General features: G+C 35.7%; 1 protein-coding gene across 1 annotated transcript in view; it reads right to left on the bottom strand.

The window, feature by feature from the left end:
* The window catches only part of PPM1H (protein phosphatase, Mg2+/Mn2+ dependent 1H), a 304448-nt gene that overhangs the window by 142295 nt on the left and 144827 nt on the right, over positions 1–17326 (bottom strand). Inside the window, exon 4 of the mRNA XM_031940929.1 lies at positions 10547–10659. Within this exon, the coding sequence (XP_031796789.1) occupies positions 10547–10659 (113 nt within the window). The remainder of the gene's footprint in view (positions 1–10546; positions 10660–17326) is intronic.

Here is a 17326-nt window from a genome sequence, read left to right as displayed (position 1 = left end):
TAGCATCAAAGGAATATGGTATTTCCTGAAAAGCATCCTAAAACTAAAGACTTAGGTGTATTGCTGATATGCCCTAGTCATTATTCTAATTGTGTGTCTCAGTGGTGAAAACTGAGTCACAATAGAGCTGTTGTTCTTATTTATTGTCTTGGCCAATCTAGGCTGCATTTAATAATAAAATCTTCTATAATTAATGTTGACAATAGAAATTAAAACAACAGAGAAAGGAATTTTTTTTTAAAGTAATTTTGACACTAAACTTATCATCACTTCATCACCACCAAAGAGGAAAAAAATAACAGACTAAAATAAACCACTCACAAGCCCAGAAATGAAATATCCTTCTGGCTAATTAAGCAATATGGTCAGCAAGGTGTTAGCCAGAAAGGCTCATCTTCTTTAATTCAAATCCAGTCTCAAACACTGTCTGGCCATATGACCCTGGCCAAGTCACTTAATCCCTATTTGCCTTAGTTGCCCCATAAGTGAAATGACCTGGAGAAGGAAATGGCAAACCATTCCAATATCTTTACCCCCCAAAAAAAATCCAAATGGGATGGGTCACAAAGAGTTATACACAATGAAAAGTGACTGAAAAAAATTAGCAATGCCCATTTGTTATCTTCTATATGCTAGCCATATGAATTTTTTATTCAAGTCTTAAAAGGTATATGACTTTTGTAGTACCATTTAATTTGCTTTACATCTCATAGTTCATATTTGCTCTTTTTCCTATAAAACTAGGGGTTACATTCTGAAATGCATTTTTCAAATAATGATAATGGGTTGGTAGTGATCCAGCAACTCTCCTTTCCTTCCTGGAATCATAGCAATGAATTAATTCTATAACAGGTGGCATTTTTTACATAACACTTTAAGGTCTAAATATCTTCACTTTACAATGATCTCACTTGATCCTTACAACTTCCCAACTCCTACCATTATTGTACCATTTCTAAACTTGTAGAATGACTTGTTCAGGGTCATAAAGCTATTATGTTTCTGAGGCTGAGTATGAATTTATGTTCTCCTGACTCCAGGACTAATGTCTATTTACTGCAACACCTAGTTTCCTCTTAACACAATGAATAAAATTATCTCATCTCATCAGAACATTATATTGCGGAAGCAGTAAGTAGACCTGTCAATGTATTTATATTTAGTGTATAAACACACACACATATATGAAGAGAATATAATACAATATAGAGAATGAATACAATGTTATGTCAGTATGAACAGGAGGTTATGAAAGAATTAGGAAAGCTTCTTCCCTCATAAATGATGGTGTATGTTAAAGTTTAACATAGATTCTTCTTTGAGGGTAAAACTGCTTATATGAAGTATAGATTAAAACCATTATTTTGCTCTGAGTTAGCTTTTGGTGATTATATATGTTATAGTTGACTTAACTAAAAAAATTTTTTTTGCTACTTAAGGTAGAACTTCCTTTGATGAGTTTCTCTTAAAGTTTATTTTTAAAATATATTTTTATGTTACATGGAGTGCTGGATTTATTTCTAAGATATATAGAAGTTAAACCTTTGTCCTCTTTCTCCCCCCACCTTACTGGGTTTCCTTTTTCTATATTGGGAAATGGCCTTGAGTTTTGTATTGCATGTAGAAGACACTATATACTTTACAAAAGCAGTACTTTTTTACATGTTGGAAAACCCAATTTATTTCTTGCCTTTTATTATGTTTGGTTCCAGAGTCAGAATCTAGAGTTATTTGGGTCCTTACCCAATGTAAAAAATTGTTATTGTTGGTTTTCCTTTGTTTCTGAAGAGGACTGATGAATGACACAGGGCCAATTGGACTTCAGTGAGGCAGAGTTGGACAATATTTTCAGTCTCATTCTCTCTTCCCAAGTCATTCCAGTCCAACAGCAGACAAAAAGTCAAGATGACTGACAACGACCCAGAACACAGTGGATGACCTTGGCATCTTCCAAGCCAGACCAAGCTCTAAGCGCTCCACAGAACCGGCTGCCTTTGTAATCATTGGAACAAAACGTTCTCATCCACCCGTTCCTCTGGGGAAAGCCTTCACATGCCCAGGGCAGACAGCCCCTTAACTCACCGGGGGATTTGAGGTCATCCTGTTCCCCTCAACCTAGTTTAGCCCCTTTGCCGAGATGTGGTCACTAAACATGCTACAGAGCTTCCTGGAGCCACAGGAGCCAAGGCTGACAGGTGGTCCTGAAAAGGAGGTGCTAAGCCTCCATGAACACTCTATACAGCCAACAAGGAGAAGTGAGAGAGGAATTCTCCAAGTATGAAATAAGGAATGAAGACATTCTGGGCAGGAGTTTTATCTCTTTCTTGATAGTTCTCTTGATTTCAATATAACCTTAAAAATCCCATAAACAACACTTTTGTCATCCTTGGCATTAAATACCAACAATAAGTCTGTTTCGGCCATAGTTTGGGCCTTTCTCTAAATTCTTTTAAATATAATCTTACAAAGTCCAGAATATTCTTCCTCATTTATCCTCTCCAAATTTAATTTCTATTTAAAAGTAGAACATTGTATAGAGCACCGAAACTGGAATCAGGAAGTCAATCAATCTCTACCAGTTTCCTCATCTCTGAAAGGGTAGCCCATATTACATGAGAGTGTCGTCAAGATCAAATGAGATAATATTAGTAAAGCACTTTACAAACTTTAAAGTACTATATAAATGTTTTGTTGTTGTTATTACTTCAGCAACCAGTTCTTTATGGTTAGAAAGTGATCCAGAATAGCAGTTTCTCTCCTAGCATATAATAGGTGCTTAATAAATTTTATGTAACTAAATCTTTTTGTGTGTATGTGCTGCTGAAAGATTAAGTTACTACTAAAAACATTTGCATTTGTGAATTGATTAATGGTTATAAAATAATTTTGTATTGTTATGTACAAATAATGTAATGTTTACATAAAATTAAACGATAAATGATTACAAAAAGTTACTATGAATTTAGTGACATTTTAATTCAATTTTTATTTTATTAATCAGATAAGTTTGAATTATCATGGTATTAAAAGATAAAATATGTTAATATTATTCAATACTATATATATATATATATATATATATATATATCTTAGGCATTCCTGAGTTTCTAAACTTTTTCTGTGCCATCTGCAGTTTCTGCAAAACTCCCCAAATTCCCATTTAGTTTCTTATGGTGACCCACCAGATTGAAACTATGATGGGGAAAGTCACAATGTAAAAGGGCTAACTGTACATTTTTTTTTCATCTTTTATATCCTGAGTTTGCATTTTCCTACTCTAAATAAGACACTTCTCCAGGTCCCATCTTAAAGCATATTCTTCCCTTTCAAACTAATCATGCACAAGTCTTACACTTTTCTTTTTAAATAGCTGGATCAGAGCCAAAGAACACTAGAAAAGTTCCTTATCTATTACATTTCTCCTCATTATTTGGCATTTGTATCCTTTCATTCATTGCTGTATAAACATTTATGATGATGGTACTGTCGCTCATCTTCTCATGGACTTCTTTGGTTTGTCTTGCCACCTCACATTATACCAGTTTCCTATTTTGTTGGAATCAAGAACTCCTCTTCTTCATTCCTTTGTCTCTTTCACAGTGTCTCTGTTGTACATCATAAAGCACTTTTCAGGCACTCAAAAAAAAAAAATGTGACAGACTACCTACCTCCCCTCTCCTCTGAGCTCTTAAGAATATGGAATTGAAGGTATAAAAGAATGATCAGAAGACAGAGAAAAAGTGAAGAGCTTGGAGCCCTAAGCTTTTTAGAATGGAATTTATTTTGCCCTTCTCCCTACTCCACATTCTATATCCATCTCACAAAGTGTGTGTGTGTTAACCTTAAATTTAATTTGATCATTGAAAGCACATTAAGCATTTTGAACTCAGAGGAAGGCCATTGTCAAATTATAAGCTCATTGAAAAAGCTGGTCTTTTCCTGCTGGGTCATTCTGTGAAGGGTTTGATAGATGAACAATTTCCTATAAGCTAACAATCTCTGGAAGGTCTAACGTTAGGAGACTAGGCAGGGAAATCTGAAATCCATCACAAACAATTTCTTAGGATGGAAACATTTTTATAGAATGCTCACTATTTTTCTCACTATTTTTCTCCTAGGTCTACCAGGATTTCTCTCTCCCTTTCTGTCTCTCTCTCCCTTTCTCTGTCTCTCTCTCTTCCCCTCCCTCCTTCTGTCTCTGTCTCCTTCTCCCTCCCTCCCTCCCCCCTCCCCCCCCCACTCCCTCTCTGTGTGTCTCCCTCTTTCTGTCTCCCTTATTTACCCTGGGTGTTATTTTCCAATCAATCTCGTCTTCATTCACATGACTGCTGCCAATTTATTGTCTGTTTGTATCTTCCCATATTTATTTGAATTTTCCTATTCTATGCCTAAGATCTCAGCAGGTAGATATGGGGGAAGGTTCTCCAGGCCATGGGACAGATAGCCAAGTGCCATGCTAAAAAGACACTGCTTCTCCCCTTCCCCCAGGATAACACCATTATATTATATTATATTATATTATATTATATTATATTATATTATATTATATTACTATTATTGTCTCTCTCCCTTTCTCCCTAGGGATTATATAGCTCCTATATTAATACTCTCTTCCTTCTTTATTATCTGAAAAGACCTCCAAGTGCTAGGAATGTGAGCTTAGATTAGCGGCAGAGAAGAAAGAGAAAGGAAGGTAGAAGGCAAGGTCAGTAGGAGAGGGCAAGGAATCAATAACATGCTTATTGACATGAACAAAGAAAAGCATGAGTTAGGTTGGATAAAAAGACTAAAGAAAAATAAATTCCCCTACAGATCTGGCTTTTAGAAGCACCACTCTTCTAAAGAAAGGGGATTTCCTAAGCAATAGGCCTCTTAGAGGAAGCTGAAAACTGCCTGTGAGATCTGTGCATCTAGAGAAATGGCCATACTGCCCACCTATTTCCTCACCGCCACTACAATGAATTATTCAATCCGTGCAAGCATGAGGGAAATGAAAACCAGAGTAGTCTCCATGAGTCTTAGAGGGACTGAGTAGGACCCTACAAAAGGGCAAGAAAGTTACTGGAATGTTGGAGTGTTGCCCTATTGGCAACCAACCCCAAAGTCAGTTTCTTCTAAGAGGACCAACTTAGTTTATTTCATTTATTTTATCTGTTTATGGGTCCTTCTCAGTCCTTTGTATCTTTTGTATTTTTGGTGGAATGAAATAAAGACTGTCTCAAACCCAATTTTTCTTTAAAAAACTAAGCAAACTAAAAGTGGTGTCATCCCAAAGTACAAGAGAGATTAACCTCATATTGTTTTCATTTAAATGTTACAACAAACCTCCTATCACTTGCCTTTTTTTTTTTTTAAACTCCTGATCCCTTAGGAACTCTCTAAGATAGGGATTCTTAACTCTTTTGTGTCCTTTAGCATCTGAGGAAGCCTATGAACCCCATTCTCAAAATATTTTTTTTTCTTTCTTTAAATTTTTTTCCTAAATATTTTACTTTTTCAAAATGCATGTAAAGAATTTTCAACATTTATTTTTATAAGATTTTGTGTTCCAAATATTTTTTTCCTCTCCACCTCGACAGCCAGCAACCTGATATGTTTAAAAGTATTCCACATGTATAATCTATATCTCCATATCAAAATAATATTTCTAAATGCATAAAATAGAATACACAGCATTACAAATTTCCAGTTATTTACCACTTATTATAAAAAAAATCTGTTTTAAAAACTCAACAACAAAAAAGTCCTAAGCCCCAGGTAAAGAACTCTTGCTCTGGGAAGTGGTTAAAGTAAACCAGTTTAGAAATTAAGAAAAGACTAGTTATCCTTTAAGAAGTTAAACACATTGCTGTCTCACTGGAAAAGCTAAGCTGTTGTTTTTCTTGCTGGATCATTTTGAAGGATCAGATAACAGCTTCCTGTAAGTGAATAGTTTCTGGAAGGCCCTCCAGTAGGAGACTGTAACTGGTTTAGCTGGTTAACCAAAGTGTCAAGTTTAAAGGCCAGAATGCCACGTGGGACAGTTTAGTTAGTGGTGTTTCAGTTTGCCCCCAACCCCTTCATAAGCAGTTTATAAATGACTACCATTGATTGCAAGGAGAACCAGGGTAAGAATAATAGATAGTGCATATTCATACCACTCTTGGGAAAAAGCCTCAAATTATTTAGCTTTATAGCAATAAGTCAACTGCTTGGTAACGCAAGAAAACATAAAAGAAAAAAGAGTTCTTGCCTACCAACAGCTTACAATCTAAAGCACATTTGATTGAAATAATCATACAGACTGCAAGCCTACAATAATAACTTCTCTGACTTGGTAAAAACTGCCAAACATGTAACATATAGCAGCTAGTTATCTGGCAACAGAGAAGGACAAATGGTACATTAATTTAATTAGGGCTCCATTCACACATCTACTGCCAACTCAAATCATTTGTTTGAATTAAGCTCTCTTGCCTTCATTAGTGCCTGTCAGTATGTGATAATGTGCACAAATTTCTACACAAGTATGCTTAAATCAGGGCATTTACCTTTCCTTGGTATTTTTGTATTTCAACACCTCTAATTTCAGCAAAAGTTTCTATAACTTTAAGCCATCAACTACCATTAACAACAGAGTTAATGGATAAGTTAAATATATTTTCTTCACAATCCAAACATACATGCCTAGACATTAGCTCTGGCTGCTTTTTAACCTGACTTAAAAACACAAAGAACTTGTACCTGAGCTCATGAACATTTAGGACAATTCTTCCCTTCATGAATTCCCTCCCCCTTCTCCCTCAAGGACCTAGTGTTATCTACTATGATCCTCAGTTTGAAGTTTTACTATATTATTGATAGTAATTCTAATTTATATGTATGTAGCACTAGGTATTGTTGCATTTGCTATTTTAACAAAAGAATAAACTGAAGCAGATCTCTACTCAAGATAACATTTATTAGCAAGGGTATGCTGCCTATCAATCAATAGATTGATAGCTTGGTTCCATGAATGTCAAAGACTTCAAGCAAAATGACAATTCTCTTTTTTTGTAGGTTTTGGGAACTATAGAACAAAGAACAAAGCTGGGTAGAAGACAGATCTGAGGTTCAGGAAACAACACAATTGACTGGAAGTTTGGTAATGATGGCTAGTAAGGATGCCCCTTCTTCTCTCATGAGACTAAGAAGTGCTCCCTGTCTGAGGGCAGGTGGCAAGACTTTTGGACAGCACACCAGACATCCTTGAAGGATAAAATCTGGTGGAGTAAAGAGATCAGGTCCAAACTCCCTTTTTCCACACATTCTCCAAACTCAGTTAAATTCCTTGAGCAGGGGAGCTGGATTTTTAAACTTAACCAACTGAATGCTGAACTATGTTTAGAGACAAAGAACCATGACTTTAGCAGCTACAGGACAAAAGTAGTTAACAGTACAAAATAAATTACTTGTAAGTAGGATAAACAAGAAAATAACACAGAATCAATTGTAATCTCAGAATCCCTATCTTAAATCACCAATGTACTAAGTAGCCAGCCCTTGAGAGGTATGATGGTGAATGAATGAATGAATGAATGAATTTATTTATTAAGCCCCTACATCAAGCATCCCCTATTATGGAGATACACAAAGAAAACTGAGTTAAGTCTTTACTTTTAAGGAAGTGACAAGCACAGAAAGTGTACACACTCATGAAGTGTATAAAGAGCAACATCAACTTGGAGTCAGGAGAGATCTACCAAAAACACTGACCATCCACGAATCACTTACATCTCTATGAACTGTGTTTTCTTCATTTGCAAAAACAGGAGAAAAAAAACAAACAAACAAAAAAAACAAACTTACTTCACAGCATCCTTATAAGATGAGGGTAGATTTAAATTCTACATCAGGGCCTTCTTAACCTATTTTTATGTCACAGACTCTTCAGGCAGTCTGGAGAAGCCATACTGAGCCTCAGTTTAATGATTTTAAATACATAAAATACACATGATTACAAAGGAAATCAATTGTACTGAAATAAAGTAATTTAATTATTTTTACATGATAGATAACACAGTCACTATGGGGTAAAGGCAGAATTTGAACTCATTCTTAATAGGTCTGAGCCAAGCTCACTCCCTATGCATCTTACTGTTAATTATATAGGATTAAACCCACTAAATGGGTAATAGATGAATGAACAGTAGTACGTAAATGCAGTGGGATTTTATGCAACAGCAAACAATGGATTCAGAGAAAAGGGGAAGACTCATATGAACTGATTCGGAAGAAAGAGAACAGAATTAGGAGAACAGTTTAAACAACAGCAACATTTGAAAAGACTTGCGGATGTCAATCAATATAATAACTAAAACGATTCCAGGGGGCAAAGATGAAACATTCTACTCACCTCCCAACAGAGTAGTAAAGGATTTTAAAAGGCACAGAATGAAACATTTTCCAACACAGCCAATGTGAGGATTTGTTTTGCTTGACTTTGCAAGGGATTTGTTTTTCTTTCTTTTTATTTTTTAAGGGAAAAAGGTAGAAAAGAAGTCTGGTAAGTCATAAAAAGGGAAGGGAAGGAAGGGAAAGAGGGAGAGAAGGAAGATAAAGAAGGAAAGGAAGGAAGGAAAGGAAGAAGAAAGAGAGGGAGGGAAGAAAGGAAGTTGGAAGGGAGGAAAGGAAGAAGGGAGGGAAGGAGGAGAATCGCTGAAACATTTTTAAAAATGCACAGAATAAAATAAAATGCCAAAAAGAAATACAGATAAACAGAGCAGCTTTGACTATTACATGATGAACTATATACTTAAAAAGAAAATGCAAATGGAATGCAATAAAGAATAAAGCTTTTAGGACCAAGCCTACTAAACATAGGCTTGAATGGAATGTTACAATGAGCTGATTTGCCCTGTACGATTCTCATCTCTGTTGCTCTAAATCCAACTTAATTTGTCTTTTTCAGTTGCCATATTTTCCAGAAACACTGGACCCAGAGTGTACAGGAAGTGGTCCTGAATGTGTCAAGGATGAAACTTCCAATCCACCACAATTTGTTGTTTGCCGCCCAGTATGTCCTTTGGAGTTCAAATAGGCTCCAGTCAGTCTGAAGTAGACTGAGAAATGCTTGTGCAGCTTGCACCCTTGTAGAGAAGCAGACCATTCTATCTTCATGATCCAGCAGTTCCCAAGGGAAAAGAAAGCTATTTTTGCCATTACCTTGCTCCTCCCCTTCAAAGAATTTTGTCCTTTTCCAATCTATACTATACCTTTTTTCCACCCATACCATTCCCTTTTAGGAAATTTGTTTCTGCCTCTTTTCTTTCTTGTAGTGCCACAAATATGCAAGCTTTTGTTTGGATTCTGAACTCTTTGCACTTGCTTAGAGTTCTACATGCATGTTCATTTCTTTTAGAATAAACCTACTTTTTCAAGTAAGTTTTGTGAAATTGTGATTGCCTGTTGACAACCCCATGATTATGGTAGCAGCAAACATGATGCTGGATAGATAGAAACATAGGGAACAGCACTACCACATAAATGCACTGATATGAGAATGAAGAAACAGATCAATGAATCACTTCCAAGAAAAGTCATATACAATAACAAATAGCCTCGCTGATCTCAATAGCTCCTGATCATAAAGATGGGCCTGCATCACCAACAAAAGTTTGGAATTACATTTAATATGTTTATGAAAGAGGCTTGTGAATATGTAATATATTTTAGAAAGACAATCAAAAAGAGATAAAATAAACAAGTTTTTATCACAAAGTGGTAAACATTATTCACCTGTAAATTCACACATCATACAGAATAACTATTCCTTTGTGTCCCTTGGATAAAGGGAAGGAGAGGGGAAAAGCATTTTAACTATCTATCATGTGGTAAGCCCAGTGCTAAGTGCTTTACAAATATCTCATTTATTAAATGAAATTTTACTCTCATTTGTACTCCCAACATCTGTTTGCTTTGAAGTATAAATGATTCACACTCTCTAAACGGCTTTGTGAGTAAAAATAATAGTTAATAATAGCTAATATTTCTATAGTGGCACCAGGCTAAGCACTTTATCCTTATTATTTCATTCAATCCTCACAACAATCCCGAGATCTAGGTACTATTGTTATATCCACTTTACGGAGGATAACATGGAAACACAACCAGGTGATCTGTCTTAATTAATCAACAATCAATAAACATTTATTAACAAACGTGGAAATGTGGAAAAATCCCTACCTTCAAAAAGCTTAGATCCCACCAGAAGAGAGAACATGTGTATGTATATGCACACATACATAAACAAGGATATGAAGAATAAGAATAAAATCAACATAGTCAATTAATATTTATGAGACGTCTACCATGTGCCAGGAACCTTATTAAGTGCCAGGAATATCAAGAAAAACAAAGATTTAACCTCTGCCCTTGAGAAGATTTATCCTTATATTGAAAGAGCTAGGAGGAACCTTAAAGTTTATTTAAACTAATACCCTCATTTTAGAAATAAGAAATTGACCTTTTTGCATACCAAAAATTAAGAACAGTCACAAGGTATGGAAGAAAACAACGAGATGCTTACCTGCTATCACCAGCATTGGCTACATACAGTTTTCCCAACAGGCAGACAACAACAAGGGCAGTACAGCCTCCAGATATATTATATGTGCTCCTCTCTCTCTCTATCTGCAGGTCCTGAAAAAGGAAAAGGATCACTTCAGCTCATCCCATTGAATCACTCCATAAGCTTTCTGCTGTTCTGGGATCTCCTTGTATTTATCTCATACACAATTTCACTCAGTCTTTTAAAAAAAATTATTATGAGCTAGAAAAATAACATAATACCTTCTATAATTTATAGAGCACTTTATGGTTTGCCACAAAGATGGGTATTTCAATATGCAAAGAACAGAACAAGAGTGTTGGATATCTGGATGTTTTTCAAAGAAACAAAATAAAAACTTTTTGGTGGTGAAATTCTAACAAAAAATGAACATTAACTATAAAGGTCAATCTTAATTTCAGAGGAAGGATAATAAAATTGTGCTCAGTAGAGAAATAGGGACAATTACAAATAATAAAAATATCAGTAGAGAAATAGGGACTATTATAAGTAATAAAAATAAGAAGAATAGGTAAACTTTATATAGAATTTTAAGCTTTACAAACTTTATAAATAGCTCTACTGATCCTTGCAACACTTTTTTTTTTTTATTACAGCTTTCTTTTCCCCCTCCCTCTCCATTCCCATTCTAGTGCCTCTATTTCAAATACTCATTTTATTCCTGTAGCACCATTTTACAAATGAAGAAACTGGGGCAGGCAAAATTAGTTTAGTGACTTGCCCAGGAAAACAAAACTATTAAGTGTCTGAGTTAAATGTGAATTCCTGAGGCCCAGCACGCTATCTTGTACACCATCCCTGGTTCTGTCACCTGTAAAATGGGGATCATAAGAGAACCTACCTCCTAGGATTGTTGCAAGGATCAAATGAGAAAATAATTATATAGACCACTTTTCACACAAATTAAGTCTGATCTAACCAATTGGAAAAATATTAAATGCTCTTGGATAGGGCGAGCAAATATAATAAAGATGACAATATTACCTAAACTAATCTATTTATTTAGTGCTATACCAATCAGACTCCCAAAAAACTATTTTAATGACCTAAAAAAATAACAACAAAGTTCATATGGAAAAACAAAAGGTCAAGAATTTCAAGGGAATTAATGAAAAAAAAAAAATCAAATGAAGGTGGCTTAGCTGTACCAGATCTAAAAATATTATAGAGCAGCAGTTACCAAAACTATTTGGTATTGGCTGAGGAATAGATTAGTTGATCAGTGGAATAGATTAGGTTCAAGGGATAAAACAGTCAACAAATATAGCAACCTAGTCTTTGACAAACCCAAAGATCCCAGCTTTTGGGATAAGAACTTACTGTTTGATAAAAATTGCTGGGAAAATTGGAAACTAATATGGCAGAAACTAGGCATTGATCCATACTTAACGCCGTACACCAAGATAAGGTCAAAATGGGTTCATGACCTAGGCATAAAGAATGAAATTATTAATAAATTAGAGGAACATAGGATAGTTTACCTCTCAGACCTGTGGAAGGGGAAGGTCTTTATGACCAAAGCAGAACTAGAGATCATTACTGATCACAAAATAGAAAATTTCGATTATACCAAACTGAAAAGTTTTTGTACAAACAAAACTAATGCAGACAAGATTAGAAGGGAAGCAATAAACTGGGAAAATATTTTTACAGTCAAAGGTTCTGATAAAGGCCTCATTTCCAAAATATATAGAGAATTAACTCTAATTTATAAAAAATCAAGCCATTCTCCAATTGAAAAATGGTCAAAGGATATGAACAGACAATTCTCAGATGAAGAAATTGAAACTATTTCTAGTCATATGAAAAGATGCTCCAAGTCATTATTAATCAGAGAAATGCAAATTAAGACAACTCTAAGATACCACTACACACCTGTCAGATTGGCTAAGATGACAGGAAAAAATAATGATGATTGTTGGAGGGGATGCGGGAAAACTGGGACATTGATGCATTGTTGGTGGAGTTGTGAACGAATCCAACCATTTTGGAGAGTAGTTTGGAACTATGCTCAAAAAGTTATCAAACTGTGCATACCCTTTGATCCAGCAGTGTTACTACTGGGATTATATCCCAAAGAGATTATAAAGAAGGGAAAGGGACCTGTATGTGCACGAATGTTTGTGGCAGCCCTTTTTGTAGTGGCTAGAAACTGGAAACTGAATGGATGTCCATCAGTTGGAGAATGGCTGAATAAATTGTGGTATATGAATATTATGGAATATTACTGTTCTGTAAGAAATGACCAACAGGATGATTTCAGAAAGGCCTGGAGAGACTTACACGAACTGATGCTGAGTGAAATGAGCAGGACCAGGAGATCATTATATACTTCAACAACAATACTAGATGATGACCAGTTCTGATGGATCAGGCCATCCTCAGCAACGAGATCAACCAAATCATTTCTAATGGAGCAGTAATGAACTGAACTAGCTATGCCCAGAAAAAGAACTCTGGGAGATGACTAAAAACCATTACATTGAATTCCCAATCCCTATATTTATGCACACCTGCATTTTTGATTTCCTTCACAAGCTAATTGTACAATATTTCAGAGTCTGATTCTTTTTGTACAGCAAAATAACGTTTTGGTCATGTATACTTATTGTGTATCTAAGTTATATTTTAATATACTTAACATCTACTGGTCATCCTGCCATCTAGGGGAGGGGGTGGGGGGGGTAAGAGGTGAAAAATTGGAACAAGAAGTTTGGCAATTGTTAATGCTGTAAAGTTACCCATGCATATAAACTGTAAATAAAAGGCTATTAAATAAAAAAAAAAAAAGAGAGAGAGAGAGAGAGAAAATAATTGTATAGCGCTTAGGATAGTGTCTGGTACAGAGAAAGTGCTTTTTAAAAAAAGTTAACTATTACTATAGTTAGAAAATGCTATATGTGTTTTTAATCAGTCACCAAGTTACTTATTTTTGCTTAAGTGTCTTTTTTAAAAAAAAAAAAACAAATAAGGATGTATGGGGTTGGGAGGGTCATATCTGAATATGAGTGTGATGTCCAAAAAAACAACATAAGACTTATTCTAAAAAATAAAAAGCACTTTACATTTACTTGCCCCCCACATGACTTTCACACAAAGCTGGGAAACCCAGATCAAATGATAAATGTATAAGAGGTAGGAAATAGCAAAGTATACAACTAGAAGTGTGGATCAGCAGTTATCAACTCATAGCTCATCACCAGGAAATCAGTCATTTTAAGGGCTGGACAATCCACCTGAACTGATATAGAGCACGACACAAGAATGATGAGGGGGACAAATAACTGGGTATGTCTAACACTGACTAGCCCAAAGTTTAATCACTGAGTTCTTTTTTCATATGTCACTAAAATAATTAAATATATTCAACATGTCAATGAACAAAACACTCATGACTTCAAAATAAGCTCACTGTTTCTGATCCTGTTTATTCTTCCATCAAAGCAAATGGTGAGAAAGGTAACAACTCCCCAGGAGAACTCAAAACAGAATTAATGGTATCAATAATGGTGAATGTGTTTTATGGATAATTTATCACCAGAAATTTCATCATCAAAGATATAGATAAAATGAGCGGGTTATATTCTAAGACACCATGTAATAAAGGAAGGGGTGGGTTTGGTGGGAAGATGAGGCAACAGCAAAAATTTCACTGAATATTAACTGAAACACTGAGTTCAAAACGTGTCCCAAAAGTCTTATTGGCAGTCTCATAGCTAATAGTTTTAATAGCTAAATAGTTAAAATAGATTTAATGGATTAAATTGCACTAAGTCTTTTGGTATATATACAATTTGGGAAGGCAGAAGATTCAAATTAGAGGTGTTAAGGGAATCAGAAGAGTGAGATAAGGAATAGGGGGAGATGTCAATCTTTGACTTCACTCTTTAGGACAGATCTATAAAATAAAGATGAGAGACTCTACCCATCTCAGCATCCAGGACTAAATCTCCTGTCCCTTTGACTTGGATTTCTCCGAGGAACAGGCGTCCATCATTAGGGGAATACTTTATGTTGCATTACTTCAGATAAGAACAAATTACTTAAATTCTCTGATTCTGTTTCCTCAATTGTAAAATAGGATATTAATAAAAATATCCCTCTACTTCATAGGGATATTGTGAGAATCAAACGTAATAAAAGTATGTAAAAACCCCACAATTTCTGAAAAATCCAAACTACAAGTGGACCAAAAGGCATTAGAAAGATATATAAGGGGTGTAAACAAGATGTGACTGTCACTAAAGAATGATTTGCATAACAGAAATGGCATAAAAATTAGTTAACACTTAAGAATGTAAGGCAGGCTGTTTTGCCTTTCTTTGTATCATTAGCACTTAGAACAATGCATAATAACATAGTCACATAGTAAATGTTTAATAGATGTTTTCTGATGGATCGAAATGTTTGACTGGAAACCAAGCCATTTGATCCAAGCATTTAGAAAAAGAAAAAGAAATAGTAGAATAGCATAGGAGAGATAATGGTATTTATACCATGTTCTAAGAACATGGATTCTTAACCTGGGATTTATGAACTTACCAAAAAAAAACAAAACAACAACACCCAACCCCACAACATTGACAACTTTTATCAATCAATCAATATCATTATGTATTTTAATGGAATCTGGTTTAATTTGTAATCTTAGACATTTTATTTTATGCATTCAAAATGCATGAAAAGGTAGTCCTGACCTACCCATTCCCACAAGTTAATGACTGTTTGCTTTAGAGAAGGTCCCTAGATAGATGACTTCATAAGAGGTGAGATTTGGCAGGCGTGAGAATGACAGTGAGTGGATGGGTTACAAAGCTGTACCTTCAAAAACACCATCCACTTCAATGAGGCCATGGAGCCCCACAAGTTAGCTGACCTGACCCACCCAAAGTCGCATAGCTAGTTCAGATACGTAGCCAGGACTCGGAACAGTAATCTCCCCTTCCACCAGGCTGTCCAGCTACAGGAATACAGCGAGTACTTCAAACAGAGAAACGGGGATGGGAATGGAGAGGAGGGGGGAAAGGGAAGCTACAGTACAAAGAAAGATGATGGGAAAAAGATAAATTTTAAAGACTTTACAATCTCCCAAGGGTCACTCCACTTTATCTTCACTTGGATGGGGTAAAGGTTTGAAGCTTTGAAGAGGTAGTTTTTGTCAAGCAACTACAAATCAGGCAGCTCAGTTTCACTTGATTAGTGAAGACAAGAAAAGTATAAATGAATGAATAAAAAGCATTTACTAAGTGCCTACTATACAAAAAGAGTGATGCAAATAGGAATGGGAGTATAACAGAATATAAATACAAAGAGCAAGGACAGATGAAATAATACTTTGTGTCATTAATCAGTTGTACACCAGTTACAGTCTATATGAGCCCTTGTCTTTTCAAACTCTAAAATAAGAAGATTGGACTAAATGATGTAATGATGGGTGACATAAGTGATGAGGTCCTGGATAGCTGGGTGCAGTTGGCAAAAAGGGACTAGAGTATTGATGGATTTGTTCCCTTGGGCAGGCAGGAAAAGGCTTTCATAGAGATCAGTTTAGCTCCTCTATAGAGGCCGACCAGTCAATAATCCAAGTTATGCCCTGAGACTCACCCTCTGTGGAGGTCATGGGCAGCCCAGCTATGTCCTGCCAGAAATCCCAATCATGTCCCTTAAGGGACATTTTCCCTAAAAATCTGCTTGTGGCCCACCCTATTTTTGTTGAACCTGCTCTGGGTCAGTCAACCATGACACTACCACATGGTATTTCTCTTCTCAACCCCCACCATGTCTCATGGTGCTCCCCTTATAGCTAATGCACCCTTTTAGGATGCTAAAACCCTTTTAGGATCTAGCCTGCCAGCTAAGGGCATGCTCCTGACTCTTGAAGTATTTCCTTTCTCCTGGCTAATTTTAAGTTTCACTCTGGAACTTGCCCTTTCCATCATTAAATATTAAATCCCCTTTCCTGCTAACTATATGCTCTCCCACTCTATTTCATATTTACCACTCCTGGTTTCTATTATAACTCTTCAATTTGTCTGTAACCTTTTCTCCTTTTCTCCTAAGTAAACCTATCTTTTGAAAAAGACAATGGCCATTGTGAATTCTTCACATGACCGAATTCTAACATTTGGTGTTCTCCTCCTACAACCACATCATTTGCTACATCAACTCCATCATAAGGAAACTTTCTGTAAACATGAAATGCTGTGCAAACATTTTCTATACCACTCAACAAATGGTCTATCATATCACCTTTCTCTAACATACTATTGATGTGAAACAGGAACTTTAATCAGTCCATTCTGCTTTCCTAATCAGAACCTTAATCCATCCATCTGTATTCCATAGTCACACAATTAGACTAACTCTTGAGAGTATCTTGATCAGAGTATCTTAAAGACCTAGTTACCTTCACTAACAATCAACAGGAGTTTGTCCTTCACCAGGACCCTCCCTCACTCCCTAGACCCTGCCCTTATTTCCCTTTCCCTCTTCCCTCCAACTTTAAAAGTCCACATCACTCAATGTATGTTGCTAAATTATATACAATTATTATATCTGGTTTCACTCATGTGCCTTTTCATGCAATAAATGTCATTCTTTCATGGCTGTTATGTTTCATTTGAATTTGTCACATATTGAACGGCTCACCCCAAAATTACTACTATGAGTAGTAGTTAAAACATGAGAAATACTATTTCAGGGAAGTTTCTTTCACAAGAGAGTAATCGGTACATCACT

The sequence above is a fragment of the Sarcophilus harrisii genome, chromosome 5 (genome assembly GCF_902635505.1).
Source record: "Sarcophilus harrisii chromosome 5, mSarHar1.11, whole genome shotgun sequence".
Classification (NCBI taxonomy): Eukaryota; Metazoa; Chordata; class Mammalia; order Dasyuromorphia; family Dasyuridae; genus Sarcophilus; species Sarcophilus harrisii.
The sequence above is the reverse complement of the archived record's forward strand: the minus strand, read 5'-3'. Positions and strand labels throughout refer to the sequence as shown.